General features: G+C 37.0%; 1 protein-coding gene across 4 annotated transcripts in view; it reads left to right on the plus strand.

Moving 5' to 3' along the window:
- Positions 1–17,102, plus strand: part of THSD4 (thrombospondin type 1 domain containing 4) — a 270,932-nt gene that overhangs the window by 207,808 nt on the left and 46,022 nt on the right. For all 4 annotated transcript variants that reach the window (XM_071813860.1, XM_065847274.2, XM_071813861.1 and 1 more), the window contains exon 8: positions 6,404–6,608. In XM_071813860.1, the coding sequence (XP_071669961.1) occupies positions 6,404–6,608 (205 nt within the window). The remainder of the gene's footprint in view (positions 1–6,403; positions 6,609–17,102) is intronic.

Here is a 17,102-nt window from a genome sequence, read left to right on the forward strand (position 1 = left end):
CACACGTATCACTGCTGATCTATTATGGGTCAATTCCTCCTTTTAGGAAGGAAAGAAATCAGACTATTTAGCCTGTAGTGCAGTTATGACAGAATGATGGTCATTTCAGGGCAGGTGTATAGCTGTGTAGACACAAACACACACATTTTGTTTATTTCCATTTGTTGTTTATATGGATGAAGAACACAATAAATGTTGTTTGTTTGTTTGTTTTCTGTTGCGCTGCTGTTTTGCTTGAAGTTGCTAGTGCGCATCCTTGGAATGGATTACTCAGGTGCAATTGCAAGAAAATACAGTAAGCTACAGAAATAACAAAATACCCAGAAAAAAACCCAAAAGATTTCTAAAAAACTGATTCCAGTCCTTTCATGGATCTTAGAAGCACAAAAAGAGAAATATTTACTTACCGAGAAGACCATGTTTGAGTCATCTACCATATAACCTTGAAGTTACTGTCTATTTACATGTCAGGTTTAAAGGATTTTCTTTTTATTGTTTTTTTCTGCATCATTTAATGGACGAAGTTCAAATAATAATTTCAGTACCAGTCTGTCTTTAACTGTGCTTTATCTTGGCTTGGTTTAAATTTATGTTTCTTTATAGTGCAGTACATGCAGATTTACAACATGAATGGTGGAAATGCCAGACTCCTGACATTTGGATCAGAGTGTGTGATATCTAATTAAAAAAGACATTTAGTTAGAACCCATTCAATCAGTTTTCCTTATCTGAATGTCAATGAGAAGCCTTAAATATAAATTTTGCAAAATCCTAAATGAGTCCTAGTAAATATCTTCTCGAAAAATCATATCATTCTGAATTAATTCTGTAGATGGCTTGTTTAAATGAATTCTGACAAGAATATTTTTGTGGAGAGTTTGAATTGTAGTGTTACTGCCTCATTATTTATTCCTTTTAGACCATTTAATAGATAATCCAGGAAAAAAAAATGGCAAGAAGAAAACAATGTTACTGTGACATGGCTGAACACCTGCCTGCCCATGGGAAGTGGTGAATGAATCCCTTGTTTTGCTTTACTTGTGTGAGCAGCTTTTGCTTTACCTATGAAACTGTCATTACCTCAACCTATGAGTTTTCTCACTTTTACTCTTCTGAGTCTCTCCCCCATCTCAGTGGGGAGGAAGAGCGGTGGCTGTGTGGTGCTTAGTTGCCAGCTGGGGTTAAACCACAACAAAAGCTTAAATCCTAATATATTCAAAATATTTTTTGAACAATATGATACTTCATAGAAAGGAAAAAAATTAAATGCAAAATAGAATACTGAAAAGATATTATCTCCTAGCAAAGGTAGTTTTAATCGTCTTGGTGTTTTATTGTTTTTGTTGGATTCACTGTCAAAGGATCTTAAACTACTTTGGAAGGATGACCAGAAGTTTGAGAAAGGAGGTATTAGTAGTTCTGATACTGTTACGTTATACTATGCTGTAAGACTCGTGGACCAAGTTTGTCAGAACATGGAGTGGAGAAGCAGTAACATAAAGACATCATCTGTTGTAGTTAACCCCCAGAAATCACCCACAATGCTAATAGTTAGTCTCAGTACTTCTATTTATTCCACAGAGCAGATGGAAGAGTGCGTGTTTTTTGGTGGCTAATTCAGTGATACCAAGTTGGAGATGTATTATAGTACTGCTTAAGCTGAACAGCAGGTATGGTGGTCCCAAGAAGCAGTGTTTCATAGGACAGTAGCATATAAAACTTAATTAGCAGTAGCCTCGGCAATCAGTAGAACTAGGATTTATTGATAATATACAGTGGTAAAGCAGGTGTCCCACCAGTAGCCAGGTATTCTTCTGCCACCCACTTCTTTAGTGGTGTTTAAGGCCATGCACCTTGCTTGATTCCTCTTCTCACATTTGTTAGCAGCTGGATCAGCTGTGGTACATCCATAACTGGCCCTGACCCTTTTCTTAGAATTTTTGACTTACGCATGACTTCTGTTAAACTTTTTATTTTTCTGTCTTCCAGCCCCATGGATGCCTAGGGTCCAAATTACTTACGTATTATAACTTACAGCTAACTATCTGTCAGTATAACTGATTTTTGAAGTTAATGGTGATAATACACTGCAACACAGAGCTGTGGCTTTCCTACCTGATAATACAAAGCAGCTAAAGCAACAGACGCAAGTTATGTCATGTTTTATTACTTATGCCACTCTGCCACATAAATTGCAATTTTTAATAGAATCATTTAGTACTGGAATTGTAGCATCTGTTTTCCATTTCTAGGATCAGCACTTCATGTTTTCAGATGCCTGGCACCAGCCCTGTTCTATTGTATACATAGTCCGAAATCCCTATTAAGTCCACCACTGAATATTTCATCCAGATTGTCCCTTGTTTCTCTCTAGAGTTTTTATTTAAATTAATTTTGGCATGCAGTTGGCTGTAATTCTTGAGCAGTGTGTTTTATGCTAACTAGTAACATAGAGTTTCTTGAACCACTTTGCAAAATAGTTGAGCAATACAGAAAATGTGTAGATAATGCAAGTCAAAAGTACCTCTTCTAAGAAACAACACTTTGCAAGAAAATGTTCAAAGGGACAGATGTGTTCTGGACCTCTTCATATTGGTAGCCAAGGAACTGCAGTAGTCCTGTCCAAAGCCACTTGGTGGGCAGAATGCATTTACCTTTGTCTTCTCATTCATCTCCTATTCACACTCCTAATATTTTACATTCATAGTAGGAATGTTGTAGGTGAGTTGGCTCGAAAAGCAGTATCTGCTTTTGGATTCCTTAAATGTGTATTATATGATGAAAAAGAACTCTGAATTGTTCTTTTGACTGAGGCTGCCTTTCACCACTGTGAGAGTTTACTGGGCTGCTGAGTTGGATGTTAATTCATTTGGCACCCACTTTACATCTCAAACTTGCAGACTTGTACAAAGAGAGAGTCTGAGATCTCAGACCTATCTGCTTACCTAGCAAAACTTCTGATCTTTGTATCTGTTGACATAGTTAAGACTTAGTTGTGTTTCCACAGCAAGAATTGGAAGGAAAACTCACAGTGGGTTCCAGTTTGTATCACTCTTAACCTCATTTTTTCTTGCTGGTGTATCACAGTGTATTACGCAATGGGGTAAGGGAATTTATGTTTGCTGTGTACGCATATGCTTAAATGTAATGAATACCACATCCTGAGAGAATTTAGAAGTTGGTTCATATTTTTATATTAATTTAAGTTAGCCAAATTGCAAGGTGATATTTCTTAAATTTATAGCCATAACAGGGGGGAAAAAAAAAAAAAAAAGCTGAATTATCTGTTCAGTACAGTTACATGGATTCTGCATTTTTGGTTAATTTGGGTGAATTCCATTTACCAGCCTGGTTCTACAAAGATGACTACCATTCCAGATCTCTGCACAGCTTCAAGCAGCTGTTTAAAAGCAGAAAGGAAACAGAATCAGCTTGCCAGAAAGGTGTTTCTTTCATCTTCCCAAAATGACTCTGGACCAAGGCCCAGGATATCATAAGTACCGAGTCCTGGACCAGAGTAGGTGTCTGATCCAGTATGTCATGACCTGTCAGTACTAGAAATCTGTGCTTCATACAGTTAGAAATGGAGATTCCTGTGGAACACAGGCTTGCTATGTGGTATCCGTTCTGGATCTGGAAATATTAGAGAGTACACAGTCATTTTTATATGCCTGCTTAAACTGTATTAAGCAAATGTCAAGGTTTTCTAGAATATATTAGTTATAACTGGCCTTTTCTTCTGAAACCTATGCAGTATTCATCTTTAAAGCACATCATTTCCATGGAAGCCTCAGCAAACACCCCAGGAAAAATTAATTTTTCTTTGCAAAATGTTAATTTATTGCTAAATAACTGTTCTGTTCGTAAGTAAAATGCATACAGGAGTGCACTCTGCATAATCTAGACCATTTACATAGTACTTATTTTGTTATATAAATTATCTTGTGTTATTTATTTATAGTATTACTATTTATCTTGCTTATGTACTTGTGGTTCTGTGGCTTTTTCCTCATTGTCGGTGGGTGGTTTCAGATTATTAGGTCCTTGTCTCCAGTAATTCATTCTTTGTATCTTTCTCAGTTGTTTCTGTGAAAGAGCATTTAAACATTACAGGCGCTTTTTGTGACACAGGCTCCTTTTACCCTATATGGGAAGAATTCCAAGTAGTACAGCCAGAGATTGACAGCTGTTTTCTATTAATATGTCAGTTAACATTTGACTAAGAAAGACGTGGGAGTTTAAAACAGGTTTGCTATTTATTCCCCCCACAAGAAACCCCTTTGTAGTGATCAGTTGTGTTTCTTCTGTGAACAGCAGTTCTGTTCAGACTGACCCACACTCGTTCCACCGTTATGATCTGAATGACTAAAACACAACTTTCTCTATACTCTTATTTGCTAAGAGGAAGAAAATTGTATTAGCTTGTGTTGGACTCAGTAATGATGGAGACCACCATTTATGCTAGCAATTCATATTGTATAACACCTCATACTTGAAAGGATTTCCTCCATAAAACAACTTGCTGGCAGTGGAAATTTCCTGAAAGTCACTGTAGAACACAGGCTGATGCTAAGTACCACTACATTTCCATCCAAAAAATATATGGTAGAGAAAATTAAAATACTCTCAGCAAAATATCCTTCCAGGAGGACTAGCACAGAGATTACTCAGTCACTGGGTACAGCAGTTTTAAATTTAGATCGCTCACATTTTTCAAATTGTTTTAGCAGGTCTGAAATCATATTCTGTGATTCGGTATAGTGACACGTGTAATTCCCGCATTTAAGCAAGTGCATTACTTTGCTAACAAGGAAAATGCATTTTGAGGCAAAACACAAAAATACAACTTGTACATGATTTTAAGATGTCTACCAAGCAACGCAAAAGCAAGATGTTAAACCAAGTGTTCCTCTTTGAGTCCAAAATCTCTTTGAACTCACGCAACAATTTGCTCACACTGGATTTGACAGGATGGACAGATTTGTAGTTATCAGGTTATCGCACTGTGAAACAAAGAGTGCTGGGGAATCTTCTTCATCCTCTTGCTTCCTGACTACAAACAGGTACCACTGTCAAGCTTCATATGATCCTGGCAGTGATGAGTTAGATGCTTTTATTTGTGTTTCTTGGATAGTCATTAAAAAGATGTTGGGTGTTAAATATTTGTATTGGAACTAAGCAGACTCTGGCTTGCACATTAGAACATTTTTTCGCAGCAAGGACCAAGAGTTAATATTGAGAATAGGAAAGAAATAGAGTGATGACAAGGCTCAAGACACTCCCTATGATGCGAGTTGGTGGTATCAAAATACTCTTTCTCTTCCCCCTCTTACTTGGATGCTTGCTTCCAGGAAAGGCCATAAAGAAATTATTAGCCGTTTGTTTCATCAAGAATTTTGTGGGAATTTGCAAGGTTTTTTGACAATTTGAAATAGTAGAACAATACTCTGTCATTTATTTTGAACATTTTCCATCAAATTACTACATTTCATAAAATAAGTGATAAGATTCTGTTCTGCTGGCTCATGTAATATTTCATTCTTATCTGAATAAGAACAAAAAGTTCTTTCTTGCCTGTGCCAGTCAATCATATAGGTAAATTATAAGTGTTCATCATAAATGTTATCTACAGTCTACAAAAACAAACCAGCAAGATCAATGAACAGAAATATTTCTGTAGAAGAGGAGGTAGTCTCTACTGTATGTGCACTTTAAAAGTGCAGTAAGTTGGAAAGGTTTTATTCTGACTTGTGTGAAATTTGTAACATTTTTTTCTGTCCTTTAATTTACATTATTTTAAATTATTTTATATTTTTTTAAACTGTCCTGTCCAAGTGGGTGTTACTGAGTGGGCTGAAAATTTAGCTACTCGGTGAACAGGAGGATTGCCTAGATGCAGTAACTGCCTTGGTGCAGTAGAAAGACTTTTTAGAAACCTCTCTTGGTGAGAGCAGGCTCAGTGCTCCATTTTAGAGGAGATTAAGACAACATTTTATATATAAAGTAGTACTGCATTTCTAAGAAGCCCATTTTGAATCACAACAAAATTACAGCTCCTCACCTCTTTTCTGACGAGCAGCTAACGGTTCTGTGTTGGTTTTTTTTTCAGCTGAAGAGGTTGTATTCAGCAATGATCAGTGCATTAGTGTTCTTTACTGCATTTGTATTTTTGCTGACAGTCTGTAAAAACCTGTAGGCTAACTTGAAATCCCCAAGTCTGTGAACCCTCTGGGTTTTATTGCCTTTTTGCATACTGAAGAACAAGGGAGAAACTGCTGAAATGCTAATTCACAAAATCTTTTTGGGATTGAAGGTTCTCTGAAAGTCATGCTGTCCTTTGTTGTTATGTCTGAAGTCTGCAGTTGTAAGATCTTGGAAAAAGAAATCTTATTTTATTTTGCAGAGCATTGGCTGTGACGACTATCTGGGTTCAGACAAGGTGATTGACAAGTGTGGAATATGTGGAGGGGACAACACTGCTTGCAAGGTCGTGTCTGGAGTTTTCAAACACACACTAACAAATCTGGGCTACCACAAGATAGTGGAAATTCCTGAAGGAGCTACTAAAATCAACATTACTGAGATGTCAAAGAGCAACAACTATTTGGGTAAGTTGCACCGCAGTGAATAAAGCATTCTTTGAGTGCTAGTACAACTGGGGAAGGGAGGGTTATGCCAGGAAAGGCCTTCTAAGCAGCATGGAATAGATGTCAAGAGTAAGAGAGGAGAAGGGGCGGGGGGAATCATTAAACAGACGTTTTGATCAGAACTAACTGGCAGTTTATAATTTTGGCTTGATCTTGCATGGAAAACACCATAGACCTGCTACCATCTGTTTCCCTGTCTGTCTGACTTGGCTTTGGTGTTTCCTCTTAGTTGGTTCTACCGTGGTGAATATACTTCCTACATTGTTAAACTTCTCTCAGAGGTCACAAATCTTCTCCTTAATTCCTGCTGGAGCTGTAACTAGTTCTGTAACTAGTTCTATGGGCAACAGTCTGAACTGTAATATACAGAGTGTTTCAAAAAGTTAGACCACATTTCAAAGCAGAGGGATTTCAAATTAGGTCCATCTTTTTGAAACACCCTGTAAACTCCAACATTTAACAAAAAAAAGTGACTCAAAGTGACAAAAAAACAGAAATAAGCTACCCACAGTCCAAGAAAACAAAGTGCTGTAGCAGGATCTTATCAGTTCTAATGTGTCCTGGTTTTACCCAAATGCATTTTTGATACATTATATACATCTATGTATACCAGCATTCATTTTTTCATGTGAATAGTTTGTATAGCATCCATCAACACTGACTTGTTTACTGATGAAATAAAACAGTAATTCTAAGTAAAGAGCTTCCATACATGTATATTCAATAGAAAATGGGTGAGAGTCCAGCTTACTTGACAGAACAGTGAAAGTAGATGTGTTACTAATAAATAAAATCATGTAGCTGAATATAATTTTTCTGTCAGATTTACATGCCAGCATCTGAAAACAGCTGGCAGAAAAATTCCCTGAACTATTTGAAAATGTCTTGAGCCACTTGAACATTCTTGTAATGGGCTGGACAGAAAACATTTTTTGCTTAAAAATAACGAGGCTGTTGGCATGTATGGGAAAGTGGCAAAGCTTTTCTTTCCCATGCTATTTCTTCTCTCCTTATTCCCTGAGCTTTTGGTTTATGCTATCATCTCTTTTTTTTTTTTTTTTCTTTTTATCCATTTCATATGTTTCATTTTAAAGCTGCTGGTATGGATTTAGTTTGCTAATTTTACCAGCTCCCTCCCCTGTTGGGAATTCTTGAGGCTGTCGTTCCAGCTAGAAGAATTACAGACTCTCTGCTTACACTGTTATAAAACAAACTTGCTTTATTGAGGCAGGTGAGTTGTACCAGGACAGGAATGAACATGTTCTAACAGATCAGAAAACTGAAACTAGAGAAAGATTTATCAAGCGATGTCTTGAACAAGTGAAGTTGTAATTGGGAGGTTGGTTTTTGGCATACTGGTGGTCACAAGTTTCTCACTGATAAAGCAGCAGTATGTAGACATGCACATTTTTATACAGCATGTAACACTGGCAGAGCTGGGAAGCTTGAAAACTCAGATCTGGTATTTACAGGTTTCTCTATATTTATAGTAATAAGCAGAAATCTTGAATTTCAAAAATAATTTAAAAAATCTTAAACTCATAATTATGCTGCAGCAGCAACAAGAGAAACAAGCCAGCAGCCATTCCTTTAAGCATGTGGTTGAGTGCTTTGCAAAACTGAAGTTCGTGTTCTGTCCATGTTCTGTCATCATCCAGCTGTAGCCATCAGAGCTGCCTGTAAGCAGCATTCTTCTTGTTGCAAGGACTATAAGTTGCTTTTGGTTTTCCTTTCAGTTTGCACATTTTGTGGTTTCTTCAATGCAAAATCATAAGTCAGCTCAAGGTCACTAAGTTTTTATTAGAAGATGACAGCAGATGTTTCTGGGAATCCGAGTTATCCTACTTGTCTCTGTTCAGGAGACTGTCTTGAGTTCTGTGTGGTTTTGTGACATAGTTTTTACAAAGCTCCACACCTTTCCACTGCTTTGTCAAAGGCACTAAGCAAATGAGCAACCAGGAAAGTATGTTTCCAGAAGGAATTATTTCTGTAAAATCAGGAGGTTCTAGAAAAAAAGCAGGCAAGAATGTGAGGTTTCTTGCCCAAAAAGTTTCAAACTCAACTGAAAGTCATCCAGACATTTGAAGGCTTCTCCGTACTGCTTTTGTAAACTATTTTGTAGTGATCTATTGCTCATTGCTGCAAAACCTTCGACCCTCATAAAAAGCATAGAAGCATGGTTCTGATGATTATGCTGAATACGATGGTAGCTTATTAAGTTTCACTGATTTGAAGTATGACATTTTGGGTTTAGCACACAAGCTGGAATGATTGCAGACTTAATTTTTAAGTTCTTGCTACTTGAAAACAACGAAGTTTTGTTAAAAGAAAAAACACTGCAGTGGTATATGAAATGTTTTAATTCCAGAAACAATGACATTTCTGGAATGTGTCATTATCTGAGTAGTCAGAATATTTAGATTATTAGACTGTTTCAGTCGTTGTTTAACTGGTTGTTCGTGTAACTTTATAATTAACTTCTCACCACAATGACAAGATTTCTTGTGCATCTAGTGATCAATACTATTTTATTTGTGTATACCTGAAAAACCTTCTACAACATTATTTGTTTGGTTGTTTTGTTTTTTTTTTTTTTGCTGGCGGTGTTGTTTTTTGGGTTTTTTTGACTGTTCTCCTGTTTTCAAATGAACAAACTTCATATAGCATAAACATAATGTTTTATTCTCACTCCCCTCCTCTCTCATGCCAATGTGGTAAAAATCCTTTTAGGTTTTCTATTTCTTGAAGATCTTTTCAGTGGGGAGAGTGTCAACATGAGAAAGGAAAACTTTTTAACAGTCAAATTGATAATGGCCTGTGACTTTAACTGGTGTTTCTTAATGAGCCAAAATGAACTACCTCTAATAGAGCCATAAGGCAGATCGGAGCTTCCCCGCAAAACACCTTGTATTTTTTCTTGTGTGCATGTGTGTGTATTCAGAAAGAAAGCAGTCTCCAGTTTGGGACTGCTAAATAATAGCTATTAATAATGTAATAATCAGTCTGTATATTTACTCAAGTATTTTTTTTACAGTAAGAAGCAAAAGCTATGTATTACAATTTAGGTTTAGACTGTGTCTAAAGTGTAAACAATGCTACAGGCTGTACAGTCCTGAGGTATGTACAGAACTACTTGCTTCTCCAAGTAGGTTTCAGCAATATTTTCTCACTGGCTGATGTGTTAGACCTTTCAGCAACAGAACTGCTGACCCTGGACAGACTTTTCCATTGGCAAAGCACTTCTGTCACGTGCTGGTCTTGTACAGAAAGAGACAGACATACTTTTTATCCCACTGGTAATCATCAGCTGGCCAGTTCTCATACCCTGAAATAGGAAGCTTGCCTCTGAACTAAGTAGGACCATAATACCTTAAATGGGACTAGTACAATGCAGCACTTAAGCTGCAAAACGTGTGGGTTTGAGTATAAATACTTTAGCATCTTCAGGATTGGGATTTGGAATAATGGCAAAATTTTTAAGTCAAATGACAGGAATCTGAAGTGATTATTTGGAAGGTGCTTTTTGCATGTTGAATCATGAGAACATGATTCAAAGAAGCTTGTTGTTATCCATATCCATAGCCTTGACAGCAAGACAATATGACAGGAGCAAGGTATCGATAATAAGAATTAAATTTTAGCTTTATACAGGAGTGGAAGATAAAACGGTTGAAAATGTATTAGTTTTGAAATACACTTACCCTGTGTAATGAACTTATTCTACTTGGAAAGAATCTGGTGACATCCCATAAGTCAAGCAGCAGTTTCTGTGTAGCGCAGGTGTCTGAGTCTGGAGTCATTTGACTGAGGTGCAGTTCTGCAAGCAGGACCGGACGCTGCTGGCCGCGAAGGCAGGAGAGGTTCATGAGGTAGCTCATGGAAGGAAAGTATCTACATTACAGTTTTGGCAATTCTCTTAACATTTTGTGGCTTACCTGCATGCTATTTACTACAAAGATGTTATATAGTGAAATTTATTTCATTGCTAATTGTAAAGCTGTTTACAGTTCCTTCAGGGAATGTGTTATGTATTTCAGTTGTGGTTTGCATGGAATTAAGTTATTTCAGTCACTAAATGACATAGGGAGATCCTTGGATCTAATCCATTTTCCCTGCTTTCTGTAAAATGGTACTCTGCTATTCTAGCATCTTCTATTAGCACATGCGAATATACAGTGTTTGTGATTAAAATAAGATTTACATTTTTTTAAACCAGGTCCAAGAGATGTTAATAGCATGCTTTTGAATACTGATTTGCCTGAACATGAATATGGATTTAAGGAATTCATCATATGAAAACCACAGTGGCTGATACTAAAGATGCTGTGAAAAGATTCTTTAAAAAATATTTTGATTCAGTGTTCCGTGCAGCAGATAACATTCAAACAGTGTGTCTCAGGATGAGATATTGTTAGCAGCTCTTGAGCTTAAAATAACATTTTGAAATCAGTTTAGAGATTCAGATTTACAGCAAATGAAGGAGCTAGAACAGAGAATTTAGAAGATAAACATAATTAGAGGCACTGCTATATCATGTGATAATATTAAAAGTTTTATCATTTATATATTAGGAATTAACTCACTGATTTCCTTCATGTGGTGCTAATTACATCATTAGGCTTTTAAAATATCCATTTTTAATAGACTATAAAAATATACATTTTTAAAAATTGCTCCTAATGATTTTTTTTTATTTATATAAGATTAAGGGTTTCTGTGCACAAAAGTTACAATAGACACTATATAATAATATGGAGAAGAGAGGATATGTTTTTGAATTTTCAGGGCTTGTAATGAAGATGCACAAATACGCCAGGGGAGGGGAGTTTTCTATTTTCTCAGTTACTTCATATCCAAGGGATCTTCTTATAGTAAACTTGTGGTACAGTGCTCAGGTGTGGCGTTCAGTGGCTGTGCCAGGCAAGTAGTGAGAGGTACCAGTGCATTACTGACAATTCTTACATACCTATTCAGAAACAAAATCTGCAATATTTTCATTAGAGTTTAGGAAGTGCTGCAACCCAAAGCTGTGCTGCTCTGTGGTCTCTCCAGTGGTAATCTGGAGCACAAGTCTGAGGAAGAGCGACTGGGGGAACTGGGGCTGTTTAACCTGGAGAAAAGGAGGCTGAGGGGAGACTTTATTGCTGTCTACAACTGCCTGAAAGGAGGTTGTAGCATGGAAGGTGTTGGTCTCTTCTCTCAAGTAACACAGTAGGATGAGAGGAAATGTCCTCAAGTTGCACCAGGGGAGGTTTAGATTGGATATTAGGAAAAAATTGTTCCTGGGAAGGGTCGTCAGGCATTGGAACAGGCTGCCTGGGGCAGTGGTGGAGTCACCATCCCTGGAGGGGTTTAGAAGATGCGTAAATGGGGTTCCTATGGACATGGTTTAGTGGTGGACTTGACAGTGTTAGGTAATGGTTGGACTTGATGATCTTAAAGGTCTTTTCCAACCTAGACAATTCTATGATTCTTTTACTGTGATGGACTTGTGAAACCCCCACAAGGACTTTTAACATTGTGTTTCCTATGGTGTATGTTATTAATTGAGTGCATCCCAATATGTGTCAAGTTTGTTCATTAGATTTGGAGTATCTCTCTCACATGTATAGCTTACTGAATGCATTACTCATAAACTATGTAATTACAGTATCTGGATTAGAATAACTGGGGTTTTCACCTTTTGTCCTTGGTTGTCTTGCATGTTCTCTGGTGGAATTAAGCAACAAAGAACTTTCTTTCTACAGTCGACGATGTGCTCCAAACTGTGAAGAAAAGATTCAAAGAATCACTTCTTAAATAAACTGAAATTAAGCACAGCAAATTCAAACCATAAGGAAATTTCAGAGTAAATTATTAATATCTGAAGAGGCAGTTAGAATCTCTGTGTAAACTCAACCAGAACATTTTGAATAATATTCCCAAACTATGCTTTTTATGTTTAGGAATCTTAGCAAATCTGTTGCCTAGTTATTTCCTAAATACCGAAGAATCAGGAAATACTACATAGAAAGAGGAACAACTTATTTTTTTGGAAAATGTTTGCAAAATCAAGCATTCCTATGGTAATGTGGTAATATCGATAACTGCTTATTTGCTTTCATGCCTTATCTCCTTGTTTTCACTCTGTTTTTTCCTGCAGGGCTTCAGATTTTTCTTTTGGTTAGAAGTTTTCTGACTACAAAATTGACATTAATAGAAGCTTAACCAATTTTGGCCACCTCAACAAGTTCAATTTTATGTCAGTTTTAGAAAAGATCTGATGAGCAGAGGAGATTCTGGTTTTTTGCACTTCACTTAGGTCACTTTAGTTAGCATTGGTTGGTTAGTTGTAGGTGTATTGATTATCTGAATTAATAATTAATTGCTCTCTGCATGGACATGTTTTAATTCAAAACTAGCGCAGGTCTACTAAGAGAATCATCATTCTCAACATGGATGTGCAAACAGCCTCAGTACTGAAGTATTGAATGCTGACCTATCCAGGAAAATGTTTTTCCATGACTGCTGTTTTATGCACAGATGCTCAGAGTCTAATCAGAGAAAAATGCATTTTTTAGCAACGACCCAGTCCAGCACTCATGAGTTAATATTATACATATTGCTGACAGATTCACTTCAGAATTTATGTTTAGACTACATACGCTGGCCTGAGACTTTCAATGGGTTGCATTTCTTTAAGACAAAATGTAAGTACAGTGTTGTGGTTAGTTGTTTGTGTCAAAACTTGTTTACGTGGGTGATTTTCGAGCATTTCATGGTCTTCTGCAAACTATAATTTCGGTAGAGTCAGGGTCTACAATCTACTCTTATTTTGGGTCATGATAATTAGTTACGTTGAACACAGCTGGGGTGGCTGACACATTGTGTTTGGAGGATTCAAGACAACGGTGAAGAGGCATGAGGTGTCTGGTTTACGCGTGGAGAAGACAGAAAACTTAGAACCGTATTGTATCAAGAATGCTTGGGTTAGTCTGGGTTTGGATCTTACCTTCTGTGTCATATTCGTGTCACAATGAGTGTGTTTTTTCCCTATTGAAAAAGTCATAGCTAGGATGAGGTGTTCACTGTGTTACATTTAACAGTCTTTGTACTTTCTTCTGTATACTAATTGCATTATTGATGATATTCTATTTATTAAGCTGTTCCTTCCTAAAAGGTAATGCTAGTTTACAGGACAACTGAGATTACTGCTTATGCTTTCTGACCCCAGTTACATGTGTGTTGTCACGTGAGTTGGTCCATTCTGGAATTTGAAGGCCTTTTCTGTTGTGGTGCTAGATAAGCATCTAGGACACACAAAGCCAGGGAGAGTATAGGATCTTTCACTTATAAAAGCCTTTACAAGACAATGATTTTTGAAAACAGTATGAGCTTATCATCGAGTTTAAAAGAACCAAACCAGAAAAATCCTGAACTGAAGAAGCGTGGTCAGACAGCTTCACGAAAGGTATAGGTATCAGGATTGGACCTTTGAAGTTCAGCCTGTCTTTGAGGATAATGCATGTGTAGATAGGTTACCAAGGAAAATAAAGACTGTCACAGGTTTGATTCTAATGCAAAAGGGTTGAAAAGTAATAGGAGGTAGTATACTAAGACAGATAAAAATGTGCAGTAGCTGTCCTTCTAACACTTCTTACCTGAAGTTCATCACTAGGATGCCTGGTTCTTCATGCCCACACCTCTACATTTACATATCCTTTGAACTATTGTCTTTAAAATAGTTTCAAATTGATTTTCTGCAGGGAGAGTTTCTTTCACTGAATACATTTTCATCATATTGTAGTCAACATGTATTACTTGGCTAGGGTGATCACTTACTAAACCCCCTGACGTTAAGATTTTGGATGAAATTCAACCCTGGTGTTAATGAATTCAGCTCCACTGAATTGAAGTTGCACAGGAGTCTTACCTAGTCTAATGACCTGTAGTTGAACCAGCATATATTTAGGACGTTACTCTTTGCTGACCATATATTTTTTCAGTACTGCTGTTGCTTAAGTAATTACACTTTAGGGTTTCTGGCTAGGTTATCTTATTATAGGGAAGTCCAAGGTGACCTTTTCGCTTCTGGCTTCATTAAACAGTGAGCTAATATCTAACATTCTATATATAGGTCTGCGGGGTTGCAGGCACATTTTGAAAAATACAAAAGAAATTCTTTCTCAAAAGTTGGTTTATTCTTTTTTGTATATCAAATGGCAGATCTTAGAAAAGGCAGACGGTGTTACTCATCTGGGTGATGGGAAATAGTCTTTCCCCTGGCCTCAGGAATGTGGTTAAACCTTAAATGCTGAGATAATTTATGTATCACAACTTTCCACCACTGTCTTACAGATCTGTCATCTGCATGTCACTTGCCATCAGTGGTTTCACTTATCATCTTCTAAAGGTGTTTCTCTTTGCTTGCTGATTGTGGGAGATCTGCTGAGAGAGAGCCCTATGGTGGGTGCTGAGCAAGAAACCTGGGTGCCTGACCCAGGAGAGACTGGTGGCTGGATCTTAAGCAGAGTTCTCCCTGTTGCTGTTTTTCCAGGTAAACAGCCTCTTGGTCCTTTTCCTCTTTTCTTTATGCATCTTAAAGAATATAAACATTTTTTTTCTAGCACACATTGCCTAGGTTTTTTATTTTTTTGGCTCATACCTGCTCATTGATGACAGTGGTTATGACCGGTTTTGGACATCACAGAAATCACGTTTTCCTTTCCTGTGTTTCTTGCTTCTGTCATCATTTGACAGAGGTGTTATTATTTTTTTTACTGTTTGTTTGTAAGCGATGTTCTTATAAAAGCAGCTATCACAACAGCAGTGCCCTAGCTGAAGCCTGCTGTTGCTTTGATGATGTGCCCTGCAAAATACATCATCTGAACAACAGCCAGGAGCAATGAGTCTCACTGAGGTGCTTGTTTCATAAGTTCTGTATTAAATGAACAGTTTTGTTCCTCTTCTTGAAATATGGAAAGATTGTTTTGAAAGGAAGGGAAAGGGATTAAGAGAAGTATGCAAAATAGTGAGAGGACACTTGGAAAGGCTGGTTGTTCGATTGGCCTTGTAAAGCACCCAGCAATCTGGTTGCTTATAGAACTTTGCAAACCCCCTTGGCCTGGAAGCCTCTGGAGAACTGACTCTGCAAGATTTCCACTGTTTCCTGCTTCTTGTCAGACCCCAAAATCTTTAATTTCAGCCTTTCTCACAGTGTTTTGATTATACTTATGTTTCCAGTTATGGACAGAACCAAGGAACTTGAATGCAAAATTCAAAGAAAATGCATTAAAAAATGAAAGAGGACTGTTTGAACAGTTTTATTAATCTGAACCCAATTAATGTGAACTTCTTAGGTCTCAAAGCTTTAGATTATTCTTGTCATCCAGTTGATGCCAAACCATCAAGTAGTTTGCATGAAAATGCTGATTTTAATGCTGCTTTTAGCACGCAGTGTTCAGACTGTCAACGCATGGCTTGTTCAAGGCTTCTTAAAAACTCTAAGTCTATCCGAACAGTGTGTGTTAATCGAGTATCTTGTGATGCACACACTTTACGGCACTGACCAGCATTCAGTAACATGGCTTCTCCAGTCACTAATGCCACTGACATTCTACTTTCCCTCTGTTCTTTCTTCGTCTCTAAGATGACCAACAAGAGACCATTTTGGAAGAGTCACGTACTCCTTGGAAGTCATTAGCTTTGCGAGTTCATTAAAGTCCCTCACATGTAATTTGTTGCTCTGTTGTTTTCTACCTGGAGTAAACACTACTTTGACTAAGGATTTTCTTTTTTAAAGTTATGATCAAGGTGTAGTCACCTTACCTTACAGTACTTCTCTTCTTACAAATTTTAATTCAAAATGAGTTTTGTACTCTGACTTAGCTATACATAAAGAATTAGTAGTATCAGTCCAAATTCATAAACTATGCATAGGCAAATTCCCAAATCACATGAAGACACATCTCTTCCTTTGCTTGCCAAGAGGAGAGGTTGTTACTAATTTAAATAGCTGTTCAGATGCTACACAACAAAACTCAAGAAAAAACGGTTGGGAACCTGGTTTCAATTGTCATAGGTATTTCTGTACAGCATTCTTTGATTCCCTAATCTTATTTTATTCTGAGCAAAATTCTCTTTTGGATAGCAAAAAACCCTTTCTTTGTTCCTTAAGCATCCCCTGATCTAGTCAGATAGAACATGTTCTTACATCTTTGTCTGATTCTGTAAAAGAAACATATTTTTATTGGGTTTTTTCTGTTGCTTCTCTTATTTCCCTTTGAACTTCTCAGTTTCAACATTTTTGTTTCTTAGCCTTTCAGAAATTTCTTTTAGTAAAATAATCACCCAGTAGAAATTCTACATGATTAGTGGCTTCATGGTTGGATCCAATAAAGAGATTTCATCTGCAGAGAATATTTTTTATATTGCAGCATTAAATTCCATAAGAAATCCAAGTCTTTTCTTAAACAC

The sequence above is a fragment of the Patagioenas fasciata genome, chromosome 12, assembly GCF_037038585.1.
Source record: "Patagioenas fasciata isolate bPatFas1 chromosome 12, bPatFas1.hap1, whole genome shotgun sequence".
Classification (NCBI taxonomy): domain Eukaryota; kingdom Metazoa; phylum Chordata; class Aves; order Columbiformes; family Columbidae; genus Patagioenas; species Patagioenas fasciata.